General features: G+C 43.9%; 1 protein-coding gene across 3 annotated transcripts in view; it reads left to right on the forward strand.

Moving 5' to 3' along the window:
- LOC144786191 (vomeronasal type-2 receptor 26-like) overlaps positions 1-15,582 on the forward strand; it is a 410,564-nt gene that overhangs the window by 334,021 nt on the left and 60,961 nt on the right. For 2 of the 3 annotated variants that reach the window (XM_078665190.1, XM_078665189.1), the window contains one exon: positions 13,844-14,068. The exons of the other annotated variant lie outside the window; for it this stretch is intronic. In XM_078665190.1, the coding sequence (XP_078521316.1) occupies positions 13,844-14,068 (225 nt within the window). The remainder of the gene's footprint in view (positions 1-13,843; positions 14,069-15,582) is intronic. 3 annotated transcript variants of the gene reach the window in all.

A 15,582-nucleotide genomic window follows, 5' to 3' on the forward strand; every position in this document is an offset into this window, starting at 1 on the left:
GCCCACATTTTCACTTTTTTTTTATCCCATGGTGCAGGCAAGTCAACGCGATGTGCTTGTTCTCACTTATTTACTTATTGCATTTACAAAATGTATATGGCTTCGTGTCTGTTTTATTTAAAACGAAATTTCTATTTTATTATCGGAGCAATGTGCACCTATTTACTTGCAGCACCCACACGCTCTGGGTGTTCCCATGGCCGTGCCGTGCAGGGGGCGAGAGGATAGCTGATTGGCACTGATTGGCAGACCGCAGGCTCGACCAGCGCTGACCAGCAGCGGGGTTTCTTGCTGCTCATTGAAGTCGAGGATATTTCACATTCTGTATTGTGTGAGGGAAGCTTATTTTGTTACAGGGCATCTAGAGGAAGCACAAGGAAGGGTACTCCGGCGCTAATTCACATCCATTCCGGAGATATCTTGGCCACCAGATGACACTTCAGCCATTTAGGTTTGGCGAAGGCAGCACTTGAGTGGAATGGGCAACCGTAAGTCAATGGTTATATGGTTTTGAGGTAGTGAATTGTTAAAGAGGGAAGTTTGTCTTATGGTACACAGAGAGTTTAAGGCCCCCAGATGGCACTGCCCCACTGTTGCTTGATACATTAGGACAGCACAATTAATATTTGCACGTCGTTTTCAGTGTTGCTGCCTAAACATGAGGGCAGTGCAGGTATTTTAGGATTACAGTATTTTTTTACACCTAACTCGGCCATCTGCTAATGTACTGTTCAGCGTCAGGGCAATGCTGTGTGTTTTTGGGATTGCTGTTTAATTTATTTATGCGCCAGACTTTAACAGAATGTGAGAGGCGCTAACACAAATCTCAATTGCCTCAGGCCTATACCATAAAGTCATTAGAGTCAGCTGACTCACAGATTCCGGTCCCGCCACGGTGAACATGTGCGTGATAGCATGATTCCTGGGCAAGCCTTGGGAGAGCCTGTGAGACACACATACCAATCACAGTCAGGCAGGCTGACAAATACGTTTAAAAGTATTTTTAAAAATCTCACCAGTATAATTAAGGGAGTGGCCTGGGGTGCTGTGCGCAGCCCTCTACAACTGTGAGTTCAGATAGTTAACACTTACTTGCACTAACTAGTTAATAGTCCAATGTAAAACTAGCATTTCAATGATACATGTGAGAAATATTTGTGCCCGAAATATGACAGTGAGGTGAGATTCAAAATTCGAGTCCGAGACTTAAGTTCAAACAATCACAGGGCTGCGGATGCCATGAGCGGCAATCTGAGGGATAGCCCCGGGCGCCACAAGCTCTAGCTACGCCCCTGTCTACATCCACCGCCACAGTCACATCAACCTCCAAGATGTCCACTGGCTCCCAGTCAAAAGAAGATTACCCTTCAAACTCCTCACCTACCCATACGAGGCCCTGCACATCACCAGACCAACATACCTGAACAGCCGCCTCTCCTTCCATACACCGAAAAGAAACCTCCGATCAGCCAACCTCTCACTGGCGGCCATCCCTCGCATCCACAGGACCAGAACAGGAAGAAAGTCCTTCTCCTACCTCGCTGCCAAGGCCTGGAATGACCTTACCCTCCACCTTCGACAAGCACCCACACTGTCCCAATTCAGGAAGGACCTCAAGACCTGGCTCTTCGGACATCCCCTTCACTCAACGGCGCCACCTCCCCCCAGTGCCTTGAGATACTCACAGTTGAGTAGTTATGCTTCAACAACTCTGAATGATAGATTGGTTGATTCACTGTCATCAATTTGTGTAAGGCCTTCTTCGCCGTTTCCTCTTCAGCTCTCAGTTCCAGAACCATATTTTGGCATTATGCCAAGTCCCACAAGGATATACAGTGATCTAAAACCAGATTCTTGAAAAGATTCTTGAGTCCTTGATTATGCCCTGTAACCCAGTTTTATTGCGGTACATAGACAACCTACTGGTTGCGTCGGTTGTACAGGAAGCTTGCATGCAAGACACTATTGCCCTGTTGTACCACTTGTCTGAGAATGGACATAAAGTGTCCCCAAGTAAGTTACAATATTGATAAAAAGAAGTCATATATATCAGACATCACATTGAGAAGGGAACGAGGAAGGTGTCACAAGAAATAATCTAGGCAATTCTGAAAATGAATCCGCCAACCACTCAGAGAAAAGTCAGGATGTTTTGTGGAATGGTAGGCTATTGTCGCCAATGGATACCCAACTTTTCACTAGTGGCCAGGTCTTTACATAGGCTGACACACAAGGATGTGCTTGATCTGGTACCCGGGGATAATGATTACTTGATTGCCTTCCTAGGGCTGAGAGAAAGTCTCTGTTGTGCCCCGGCACTAGGAATACCTGATTAAAACAAAGATGTAGCTATTTTTTGCAGTTTTGTCAGTGCTTATACAATTGCATGGAAGTGCCCAAAGGCCAGTGGCCTATTTTTCTGCTACCCTTGATCCCGTAGCTGCAGTGCTGCCTGGAGGCCTTAAAGCTGTGACAGCAGTAGGTGTCTGCATAGATCAGTGTGAAAGAACTGTGATGGCTCATCACCTTACTGCATTTGTGCCCCATTCAGTTGAAATATTGTTGACCTGCACCCAGCACTTGAGTAATAGCCGCCTGAACAGATATGAGCAACTCATACTGGCCACGGAGAATGTGAATATGCAGAGTGTGCTAACTTAAACCCTGCTACGCTTTTGCCCCTACCTGAAGTCGTGGGTGAGGAAGGGGAGGTGGAGTATGACTGCCTCAATGTCACTGAACTGTGCACCAAGCCAAGACCAGATATTCAAGATGAGCCACTGCCTGAGTCAATTTTGTACTGTTTGTCAGTGGGTCCGATCTATGAGACAATGAAAGAAAGCTGAGAGTTGCATATGAAGTTTGCAGTCTCAGCTGTAGTTGACGTTTCCTGGCACCAAGGAGTAATTCCAGCACAAGTGGCTGAATTGATCAATCTTACTAGGTCCTACTGTGTTTCCGGACAGCTGAAAGTGGCGATTTTCACTGGTGTTGTTCATGATTTTGGACAGTTTTGGTCACAAAGAGGATTTATGATGTCTTCAGGTACACCCATCCGCAACGGTGAGAATGTGATGAGACTGCTTGAAGCATTACAGTTGCCTAGCCAGATTGCAGTTGTGAAATGTTCTGCACACCGCAGTGGAGATGTTTATGTGACAGTTGGTAACGAAGTCACACAATCGTGTGCCCATGGGACTTGCACATGTAATGGTGAATATTCTAATGAAACTGAAGATGAGACCAATGACAACCTTTTGTTAACAACAGCTGAAATGTGGAAGGAAGTTAAGAGGTTAAAGGAAGAAGTGTCAGAGACAGAACAGCAAAGATGGGTCAGAGCAGGCTGTGTCAAAAGAGATGAGATTTGGGTTTCAGGAGAGGGAAGACCTGAGCTGCCAGATAGTCTGTTGCCCCCAATTATTAGACATTATCATGGCCCGGCAAATGTAGGGAGGGATGCCATGGTGAGACTGTTTCGACAAACCTGGTTTATTCCCCAGTTCAGGTAGATGGCTGAAGGATTGTGTCACAGATGTGTTGTGTGTCAACAAATGAACGCAAGAAAATGAACTGTATTGACCGTGTGTAATGTAGGGAGATCAAGGGGGCCATTTAACAGTATGTAGTTGAACTTTATTGAGATACCTGTGTGCAATGGGTTGAGATATGTCCTGGTGGCTGTGTGCATCTTCTCATGTTGGGTCAAAGCCTACTGGACAAGAAGGAATGACAGTCTCACAGAAGCTAAGCTGCTGCTGAGGAAACAGATCCCTAGGGTTGGTTTCCCATTAGGATGGCGGGCGGATTGCCCCCGCCGGGCCGGCGGTGGTCACCGCCGGCCCGGCAGGGGCAAGCTGCCCGCCATCCGTGTTGAAAAGACCTCCCGTCATATTATTATGGCTGGGGGGTCCACGGCGGACGGCAAGACTGTCCGCTGCATTTCGACCGGGGCAGAAAAGGCTGCAATATAGTGGTGGTGTCTTTCAGACACCGCCAGCCATATAACAATGTGCGTGTAGGAATGCCTTTTCCGCCACAGAAAGGCATGCAGAGTCTGCTAGGGGGGCCCGTTGCGGGCCCACAAGTACTCCGGGGGGTGGGGGGGTGCACATAGGGGGTACCTATGGTACCCCCCTGCAGTTCCATGCACAACATGCCTCCCTAACATTGTGGCAGGCGATGCTGAGTGCACCGCCCGCCACAATGTTAGGGATGCAGGATGCGCCCGCCACTGTGGCGGGCGCTTCCTAATGGCAGGCACGGGACCCCCACCCTTATGGTGGGCGGTCCCTCTGTACGACGGGATGGCACCCTAATGTGCCCCTTAGTTAGAATCAGACAGAGGGAATCATTTCAATAATGAGATCCTGAAATTGTTGGGTGCAGCATTACAAGTGAAGCAAAGACTACATTGCAGTTACCGACATGAGGCTTCAGAAATAGTGGAAAAAGGGATGGCACACTGAAATCTAGGCTAACTAAAGTATGTGCTTCAACGTCTTTGAAGTGGCCCGGTGTTTTGCCTCTTGTGTAGATGAATCTTCACAGTGTTCCCAATCAGAGGACTGTCCACCCACAAAATAATAATGGACAGAGCAAAGAGACTGCCAACTGTACCTGTAAAAGCACCTGTGAACTTTACGAATGACATGATTCTTGACTACTGCAGAGGACTGGCTGATGTGGTGTATTCTGTGTCTCAGCAGGTTGGAGCCACCTCTCCCCCCCAACACCAGGGCCATGACCACAGTCCCAGCGACTAGGTTCTGGTGAAGAAACATGCCCAGAAGAAAGACGTGCTTGGAACCTCGATGTCATGACCCTTACTAGGTGAATCTAGTGACGACCACTACTGTCAAATATGGAGGTCTACTCAACTGGATCCACGCTGTACACACTTGCATAGTTGAGTGTCCCCTTTATATTGTGACAGCACCTCTCCCAGAAGGGCCAACTGTAATCGATAGACAACGGGAGCAGGTTAGGCAAGATGTAAGGGATCTTCGAGAGTCTGTGACAGCACATGTTTGGCCTGGGGGAGGTCTTGATGAGTCAACAGTTGAAGCTGAGGCAGGAGAGTCTCATCCTGTGGTGTTGACTGAGCCACATTCAGACCCTTACAAAAGGCCTAGTGCTGTGGTAATGCAAATGGGAGCTGGAGAACGTTGGCCAAGAAGGCAAGAGAAAGAGAGACCAAGTCTGCCGGCGGACGTGTGCCCCACACCATTCAGAGAATACTGAGGATTCTGGCCTGAATGACAGGGAAGGGCTTGCACTCAAAAGAACAAAAGGAGCTAGAGTACCCTGTCGAAGTTACTCATCCCCTGATTGGACATACCATGCTACTGATGACAGAGAGTTTTGAGGATAACAGGGCCGACTAAGCATCATTGAACTAAATACTGTGGTTGAACGCGTTTTGAACTTACTTTGTCACTGAGTAGACCGGCTCGCAGTATAATTGACCTGATTTCACTAAACTGCAAACTGTACCTTCACTAAAGACATTTAAATAGACTTTGTTGAAAGTATCAAGAAGAGTAAGTAGGCCTGAGGCTGCTGAAGGAGTGGAAGGGTGTTCTTTAGAAGAGCACAGAGTAGGATTAAGGAAGACTCACGAAGACCTCGTAAATAGTTTCATTGCAAATTATTGAACTTTGTTTTGCTATTTGCATAGGTGGAAACCAACAGAGAAGACTCTACTGGTGCTACTTTCCACACAACGGTCTGAGTTTAGAGAAGGATACCTTAATTTGCTCGTTATAATTATTCACTTTCATAACATATTCTTGATTTGTGTACTTACTGGAATGATTATTAACTTGTAATAAACCCACGTAACTTTTGTTACTGATTCCTGGTAGTTATTAGTTATTCCATTTTGCTTGTATTTTCCTCAACTTATCTTCCTTAAAAGCTAAAGGAATATTCTGAAATAAAAATATTAATTTGGGCAGCAGCATCATTTTCACAATGTTTACTCTTCCAATTAAGGTAAGGGGAGAAGCGACCAGCTCTTTAAAGAATCCGTGATTTCTTTATCAATTTTAGCAAGGTTTCTGTCCGTTAGTCGTTCTATATCCTGTGTAATTTGAATCCCCAGGTATCTCTTGTTTCAAAATTGGAGCAGAGGTTTCTATATTCCAAACCATGCATTCAGACTTGGACTGATTAATCCGATAACCCGATATTTGACCAAACTGAGTATCTGCACTGTAAATTAGTGGAATTGCTTGTGTTGGATCTGAAGTGTAAATCATCATATCATCAGCATAAAGAGAGACTTTTTTTCCCAGTTCTGGTATTTAAAAGGTGCAATATTATTATCCTGCCTGATTTTCTCTACCAACGGCTCGATATATAAGTTAAAGAGCAGAGGAGAGAGGGGGCACCCCTGTCTTGTCCCTCCTTTAATATTTATAGGTGCCGAGAGGCTGCCATTGACCAACACTCTGGCTATGGGATGCTGGTAAAAAGAGGAAATGGCTCTACAAAAATTCATACCCAAATTGCATCTCTCTAGTACTCTGACCAAGTATGCCCAATTTACGCGGTCAAACGCCTTAGTGGCGTTGCGTGTAATAATCGCCATTGGTAGTTTATACAGAGATGCCACTTCAATTGGCCCCACTAATGCTTGAGTAAAATCTTGGATGGTGCGTCCCTTCACAAACCCCTTTTGATCAACAGTGTAATAGGTTGCCAGCTACCCCATTTAATCTCTCTGCTAAGATCTTAGCAAGAAACTTATAGTCAAGATTCGGCAGAGAGATTGGCCTGTAAGAATCACATTGCGACGCTGGTTTAAAGGGCTTGAGAATGAGAACTACGTTGCCTCATTCCATGAGGGGGGAATTTTTCCTCCTTCCTCAAAAATAGATGAAAAAAGCCTATGAAGCACAGGAGCAATGACTGAAGCTAGAATCTTATATAGTTCAGCCGGCAACCCGTCCGGGCGTTGAGCTTTACCGGTCTTGGCCGAGTCTATTCTATCAACCACTTCCTTCAAACTAATACATCCATTTAAGTTGTTAGATGCCTCATCCTCAATTCTCAGCACTGCATATTGCGCAGGCCATGCTTGGATTAAGCTGTCCTGCGGAGATAAGTCTTCTTTATACACCTGATCGAAGTGGTTAAAAAAGGTTTCCTCAATGTCAGAGGCGATTTCTGAGATCTCACCCGTAGTACCGGTCAAGACTCCTTTAATCCTATTCCTGCTTTGTTCTCTTTTTGTTTTCCAGGCTAAGAGCTTCCCGCTGGCTTCCCCATATTCAAAGTGAGCAAGGGAACTGTCCTGCCAACGCTTCCTAAGTCTGATATCAAGGACCTCTTCTAATTGTAATTTACAAGCCAAAAGCTCCCGCCGGGTATTTCGTTCAGAAGATAGGTTCAGGGCAAAAAGTTCACTTTCTAACTTGGCGATTTTTGTCTCGATCCCAGAAATCATTGCCCTAAACTTTTTTTGCCTTGTAGATTGAATGGCAAAGATCATCCCCCTCAAATAAGCTTCATAGGAGTCCCATACGATTTCGAGTGGGGCAGTTCCTAGATTTACCTCAAAAAACCTCTCTGAGTCCTCTATCAGTTTTTTACCACCTCCTCCTCAAACAGAATACTTCGATCCATGGTCCATCTTTTAGTACTCAGCTGCCCCGGGAGCCTCAAGTCTAGAGAAACTGCCGAGTGGTCTGAGAGATGCCCTCCTAGATGGTTTATTTCCTTGACGACACCGCATAACTCATCTGCAATCAAAAAAAATCTAGTCTAGATTTGTGTCCTAGCTTTTTGTTATGGAAGGTGAATTCCTTTTTTGTACCCCATTTTCTCGTCTAAATATCCTTCCAACCCAACTGGTGCATAGCATTCATCAGGAGAGATCCTGTTTAGAGTTGTGTGTGGACTTATCCTAATACGTTTTATATGTTTTATCCATTTGAGGGTCCAAAACTAGATTAAAGTCTCCCGCTAAAATTAGAGGATCATTAAAATCAAGGAGTTCTTCCAGAAAATCTCTGAGCGGGAGGGGATCGTCTAAGTTTGGACCATAGTATCCAGCAACTGTAAATTTATAAGAGTGATATTTTATCCTTGCTTTGGCCCATCTCCCCTTTTTATCGACTTTTGACTCTTCCACTACAAAAGCTGGATTAGTTTTAACCAGGATAGCAACCCCTCTTATAGGTACCTGCTGAGAGGTGCATATAACATGCTGAATCCATTTTTTTCTTTTGCAAACCTCCCTTAACTCTTGTTCTGTGGAATGAGTCTCTTGGAGAATAAAAATCTGGTCATGCGCGTCTTTCAAGTACTGAAATATTCTCTCCCTTCTATGCTTTACCCTTAGGCCATTTAAATTCCATGTCATATATAAATCCTGGGCTACCCTAGCCTGTGACATAGCTTCCTTAATAGATGGTGTAGTTTATTGAATAACCTAAATTGGCGAATCTGACACTTTTTTTGTTTTTTACCCACATGCTCCCCACCATGTGCCTATCTCCCACCCTACCTCTGTCCCTCCCCTTCCTCAGCCCCCCTAGTGCTCCCCTGGAGAACCCCCCCTTCTTCTTCTTGGCCCTACTCTGGCCTTGGGGCTCCCTCCCCTGATATCCAGATGACATATTTCTACTAAGAATCAAGAAAGGCCAAGATGGTAAAAACAAAAAGAAAAGAGATTTATGTGTCTGTATACAGGGGGCTTGACAGATTATAAACAGAGACATAAGAGAAATTACCTCACCTCTAACTTCTGAACATCTTCTGAGATCAATTGAAGAAAATCTTCTGCTTCGTCTACTCTTTTAAAGACCCTAATTTTATTCTTGTACATAACCTTTAAGGATGCGGGAAATTTCAATTGTGCAGTTGCGTCCAATTGCCTAAGGGGGTCTAATAGTTTCCCTAGCTCCCACTGTCTAGATGCCGTAATTGAAGATACGTCCGACCTGATCTGAAAGGTAATCCCTTCTGCTGATAAAGAGCTGCTTTTTAGGGCCTTATTAAGAATGTAATCCTTTAAAGTGTATGGCAAGAAATGAATTAATATCTTTCTTGGTCTGGTTTTGTTTGGGTTTAATCTAAATGGGTCTCTGTGGACTCTCTGAATATCTTTAATGAGATCTTGTTCTGAAGCTTCCACTGCAATAGCTTGCTTAATAAGCTTAACTACAAATTCAGTGATATTACTTCCTCCCGTCCCTTCTGGAACTTTCAAAAGACGGAGGTTATTTCTCCTTTGTGCGTTTTTAATGGATTCTAGTTTTTCCTGATATCCCTGCTCACGCTGTCTTAAGTCATCGATTTTCTTTGTATGTTGAAGGGCCAGGGTTTTTAAGTCAGTGACTGTAGATTCTAACGCCATAGTTCTAACAGCTAATTAATCAAATTTTTCCTCTAACTTTTCACAAAATGATTTTATTTCTTGTTGGTTCTTCTGCGAGACCTCAAACCCATTTTTCATCTCATGACTTAATGACTGGAGAATTAACAGGACAGATCGATCACTAGGGAGTGCCACCGCATCTTTGTCCTCCCCCTCTATCGACATACTGCTCCTTGAAGATGCAGCCCCGAGGTCTTAGCCTGCTCCTTAGTCAATGAGAGATCCTTTATTTCTTTGGATTCTAGGTCATCATTATTCAACAATGTCAATCCATTTTGTGAGCTGGGTATGTTATCACACAACCCTGGGCTTTGCATAACTGCAAAATCAGCTTGATCTTGAACCTCCAATAGCTGGTATCTGTTAGGGCTTAGGAGGCCCTCCGGAAATTCGGAAACAGTAGAAACAATAGAAATAGGGCCTCCAACCGAAGGTTTTAGTTCCAGAATAGGGGGAATAACCTTAAAATAGTGTTTAAGTGAAGGTGTAGGCTTGGCCCTATATATAGCTTCTTGGGAGATCGGATTATTTGGGCCACTTTTCTTCTTCTTTGATTTAAGCTTGATTTTAGATACTACAGGGATTTTTGCTGCTGATACTGATAATTTGTTCTGGTGAAAGACTCCAGTCTCTTTTTTTTATGTTTGCAGGTGATGGAAGATCTGCCAGTGCTAACTCTTGTTTCCTTGCTTTACTTCTTAGGGTGTATCTAGACACTGGAGCCTTCTGAAAATCATTCCTAGAAATGGGCGAGGGATCACCCCCTACAGTATTGAATCCACTAAACGGAGAGTTTTCAACACTGTTTTGGCCACCTTCCCTGATGCATTCTGGGGGAGATAGTCCATACCGAGTCGTATGCCCACAGCCTCTGCCCGTGTGGTATTCTTGATGATGCCCTGCGCCCCCTTCTCACCTCACATGCTGCTCTAGCCCACTGCGCTACCCCCCCTTCAGCCCTGTTATCTTTTTGCCTCCTCACCTCCTCCGTGCAGTCAGTGAGCTCCTCATGACTAATGGCGGCCCCCGCCGCGTCGTTGCCGAGATATCCTTCCAGGTCTTCGGCCCCAAAAAACACCGAACTAGATAGAAACACCTCCGGCCGAAACGTATATCAAAACTGCCACAACTTAACAGGATACCCACGGGTGCACTGCTTCTGAGCTGATGAGGCTGCTCAAGCACGCCCGCTACTAACCCCACGCAAAGCTCCATGGAAATTTCAGACTCAGTACTCCGTCTCACTTTCATGCCACATCTGCCCCGCTACGTAAAAACTGCTTCAAACGACGATTCCCTTCAGCAAGTCATCCGGGTATCTCGGAGCCTCCTGACTAGCTGCTGCTGCTAGCCACCATGTTCTCCGGCCTGCTGGAAGATTAAGATAGCAATCTTCTATTGGACTATCTTGGAAGCAGATGATGGTGACTTTACCTTGCCAGTCCACCTATGGGCTGACTACTTTCCGGATGCAGAGCTGGAGGAGTAATGGCAAGTTAATTTTGACTTACTACACACCACAGTCTCTCCCGCCAATTTAAAACGCAACCATTTGTTTTCTCTTCACAGAGTATAATGGTCTCCTGCTAGGCTTTCTAAATTTTCGAAAGATACAATTCCTTGCTGCCCAAAGTGTAAGCAGGAAAAAGCCGATGATGTTCACATGTTTTTAACCTGCCCTGTCTTGCATAATTTCTGGTTTATAGTATCTGAAGGTATGAAAAATATTGTTTAATTTTGATATACAGGTGTGTGTAACACTTATTTTTTTTAGTATCTTTTTTAATTATGAATCACTTCCTCGAGACGTCAACAAGTTGTCGTTATATTTAATTATACTCGCACGTAGAGAAATCTGTAAATCCTGGTTAAAAGATACTGCACCTACTTATTTAGACTGGATAAATGCAATCAAATATACACTGAATTTAGATAGGGTAGATTGGAAGAGAAATAAATACTTTTGGATTCCCTGCATTAACTGGCTGGAGAAGTTGTAGCAATGATTTAAAAATGATTTAAAAATGGAGGAAAAAAAGGGAAATCTTGTCCAATGATTATGCTTCTTTGCAGAATAAAATACTCCAGGATCAGTTCCGTGGTTGGCAAGTTAGATGAACTGAATTGACTACTTCTTTTACCTTGAGGGTATCTGCAGAAAGTGCGTCCACCAAGATCTTCAGAGTTTACAACTAAATAATTTGGGGCTCATCTGCTGCGCAGTGGATGGTATGGACATTGTACTCTGAGAATATCTTTTGGCGTATGAGGACCAAAAAAAAAAAGAGAGTGGTAGCACAAGCATGTACCAGTTCTTATGGCCCATAATTCTTTTTCACCAGATGACATTTTTTTGGTTCACAAGCAAATTTGCTAGTACAAATTAACCTCAATTTTATCATGACTCTTTTACATTGTTAAGCAATTTTATTATTATTTGTTACTGTTGTAGATGAATCTAGGACCCTAGTGTAAATTTTCCCGATTCATGCCCTTATATAGGTATAGATTATCCTATCCTTATATAGGCATAGAAATCATTACCATATTTAGACTGAGTCTATGCAGCCCAAATACGGCATGGCTACTTCCACAAAATTCCAAGAATCAACAACGATTTCTTATAAAAACCCGCCTTCAGCAGCTAGGGACATCCCCTTGCCTGAATACTAATTTATCTAGGAAATCATGGAATTTTCGAAGAACTGGGTCTTTGATGACGTTATTAAGTCCAATCACACGTCAAACTCTGCACCTTCAAAGTATAAATATGCCTAGATGTGCCCAAACAAACACACAGTGGTTTGGAGCAGATCGACTAACTACTTGCCAGACGCCCTGCAGCAGCAAGTGCCGAAGGAAGCCGACCCTCCAGCTGACGCACTGAGAGACTCTGTCTTTTCTCCTGCCGAGAAATCCAGCTCCAGTGTTTCCAGGCTACCCTTGCGGGTTGCTGGGAAATCGAGTCCTGAGAGAGAGATACAAGACCTCCTTCATTCTAAACCAAGGTACGGAGCTGATTAGACCCTTAGAGAATTCTTGATTAGATTCTTGGTAAAAATACTAAACTTAAACTACTCCTCACTTACTTCTTCCCTTGTGCTAGGCATAGATCAGGTACACCGGGGTAGGCGTATTTTAGAAGCACCAGTTGAGTACTTTTAGCCATCATTTTATCACTGTATGTATTTTATATGTTTTAGGCAACTTATGGCTTAGAAACCATATCATGCTTTTACAGTACTACTTTATAATACTGTTCGTATTATATACCCTGTACTTTATTACCAGTATTACGATTGTAGCAGTACATTTCTTATGCTTGAGAAAGAAGACTGTTCAATAAATACCTTTTATTGAAAACGCCCGTCTCTCTATTTTCTCAGCACCTCTGGTGAAACGAAGCATGCACGATTGACTGAGTAAAATAGTTATCTATTGTTTCCGCAACTCTAGAGATTGATTTCTTATTCTTGGGAAACAAAGTTGTCATGTTTATGCGGTTATCAGAAACTAAACCCTTCTTGTGAATTCGAGAACGTTTCTAGTGACCTCTGAGCTAGCTGGCACTCACAATTAAGTCTAATATATACGATAGAGACCTCGTCGACCTCAGTCCTACGTCTAAACTATAGTATATGTTATTCCAATGCGCAGAGCCTATTGAGAATATAGGAACCAGACTACTTTAAGATACTAGTGCTTGTCGAATCTTTGATTGGATCAAAGGTGCCCAATGTACTGTCAGAAAGTCTTTCCACTATTTCATTTGTTGTTGTTTTACATTCCCATATTTTTTGTGTCCAAAGCTTTATTTGCGTTTTAAAAACAAGAGAATCCATGAATAACGTATTGTAATTATGTTCAATTTTCATGACATACAGTAATCGATAAAGACAAGAGAGTGGTAGCACAAGCATGTACCAATTTATATGGCCCATGTTTTTTTTAAATATATCGAGATTCATGCAAATGATTTTTTTCACCAGATGACATTTTTTTTGGTTCACAAGCAAATTTGCTAGTACAAATTAACCTCAATTTTTTCATGCCTCTTCCACTGTCTGGCAACTGACTTTCTCAGATGGGTATTTTACATTGTTAAGCAATTTTATTTGTATTTGTTACTTTTAGCCTGTAAAGTGTTTACACTGATACATTTGTAAAGCACTAGATATTCTATGATGGGTCTGGTTCTCAATAGGCATAATGTTTTTCACCAATGCCATAGCACTGAAGTAAAATGTGATAGTGTTCGATGTATTGGTAAGAGCTCGTGAAGACAATTTCCATGTCCAATGAGCTAACTAATTCTCGTTCTCATTTGATTTATTTTGTGACTTTACTAAAACAAATAAAGTGATAATTTTCATAGGTGAATGTACTATTTTGTTGGCTAAAATAATCCACATTGAAAATACCACTTTTTTGTTGAGTATGTGCATTTTTCCTTAGCTGAACAAATATCTGCAAACCGTTCGCTTCAACTCTACTGGCGGAGATGACATTTACTTTGATGAAACCGGCAGCCTTCCAAGCCAGTTTGATATTTTGAACTTTGTTGGTACACAACATGAAATATTCAGTTATAATAAAGTTGGATATTCTTTCTCGGCCAATGGGTTTCAAGATATCTTCCTGAACGAAAGCAAAATCTCCTGGAGCCCTCACTTCACGCAGGTACCTTTAGAGACTTCAAGAATATGATTGCAAAGTGATTTTATTTGTCCAGTGTTACTGTCAAACTAAAATTCATCGCTCAAATTATATTTTTTACTTTTTTAAAAGTTCTGAATTATTTTGGCACATTTCTGCCTATTGACCGCATCAGAAGCATGTGTTAAAACAAGGCCTGGAAAAGCTAGGAGGTCTTGGTTTACTGTGAAAAACATGCATGCAGAAATTATTAATCCATGCAATACAATGGTTTTGGTTGTGATTGCTAGTGGTACTGATGGTGTGGTATTGGTGGCCCTGAGTTTGATGCATGTATTGCATTAGTGGTTGTGCTGATGGTAGAAGCAGAACTAGTGATGGTATTATTGGTGGTCCTGGCGTGGCGTGCAAGCTGCACACCAATATGGCCGCAAACTAGAACCAATCCCAGCTCGACCTCTGACATATGCGCAGTGGCAAAGCCTGGAGGCCCCTGAGTCGGCGGCAGCGGATGGGACCTTGATGCCGCAGCGGAGTACGGATACCTGTGGGGCCGGATGCAGACCTTATCCTGGAAGTGCAGTGACACAGGGGCATGGGCGCACTGGTGGAAATATCGGCGCCACTCACCCCGATGAACTAGCAACAACAAGCAGCCTCCAGCCCCTATGCATCCAGGAAGCCAGGCGAAGCGGCAACCTCTGTGGGGACTAACAAGCCTAGAGTAGGGGTGCACGACTGGTTCCGGTGCACATTGAAGGAGCAGCTTGGACCCTGTTGAGACCCTGTCAGTGGTGCAGCTATTGGGCTGCCGCCTGACTACTGCCCCTGAGTAGGTGCTGGCAGTTGGAATGCTCTGTGGAGGGAGTGGGGACTCCTGGAGACAAGCTTGAGGGGGGGGCTCGGGGGGGCAAGGATGCTGGACTGTGATGCTGTGAACATCGTCCTATATTGGACTACCCCAGACACCTACATGTTGTGGATAGCATGGGACGTGAGAAGGCAGTGCAGGATCTGGTGGGGAGAAATGGGAAACACATTGCACTGCCCGGCGAGCATTGGAGTTTGGGGTCTCTCAGGATCTTTCCTGCAGATGCGCTGCTCAAAGCCCCAAACCTCCTCAGATGAGTTAGACTTGATTCTTGCCACGGTCAACTCCTCCAGGTGGGTGTTGGAGGGTAAAATAGACAGGGTCTCAATGGACCTGAGACTACTCCATGATGATCACCGCAAGTTAGCAGATGTGGTGAAGAACAATGAGACGTCTTTGGAGGATCTACTTCCCAATCTGCAGGAACTGCAAGCCAGAATTTCTGATCTGACACAGACATTGGGGTTCTTAGAATGATGGGCAAAGAATGAAGAAGCGCACAGGTATTGTAACAACATCAGGATTGTTGGAGTCCCCGAAAATAAGGAGTGTGCAGACAAGGTCATTTTCTTGGAGGACTGCTTGACCAGGGAGGTGGCCCTGCGGAGCTCTGCTCTTCTTTGTCCTGTAATAGGTGCATAGAGTAGCTAAAAGACCTCCGCCCCGG

The sequence above is a fragment of the Lissotriton helveticus genome, chromosome 10 (assembly GCF_964261635.1).
Source record: "Lissotriton helveticus chromosome 10, aLisHel1.1, whole genome shotgun sequence".
In the NCBI taxonomy this organism is placed as follows: Eukaryota; Metazoa; Chordata; class Amphibia; order Caudata; family Salamandridae; genus Lissotriton; species Lissotriton helveticus.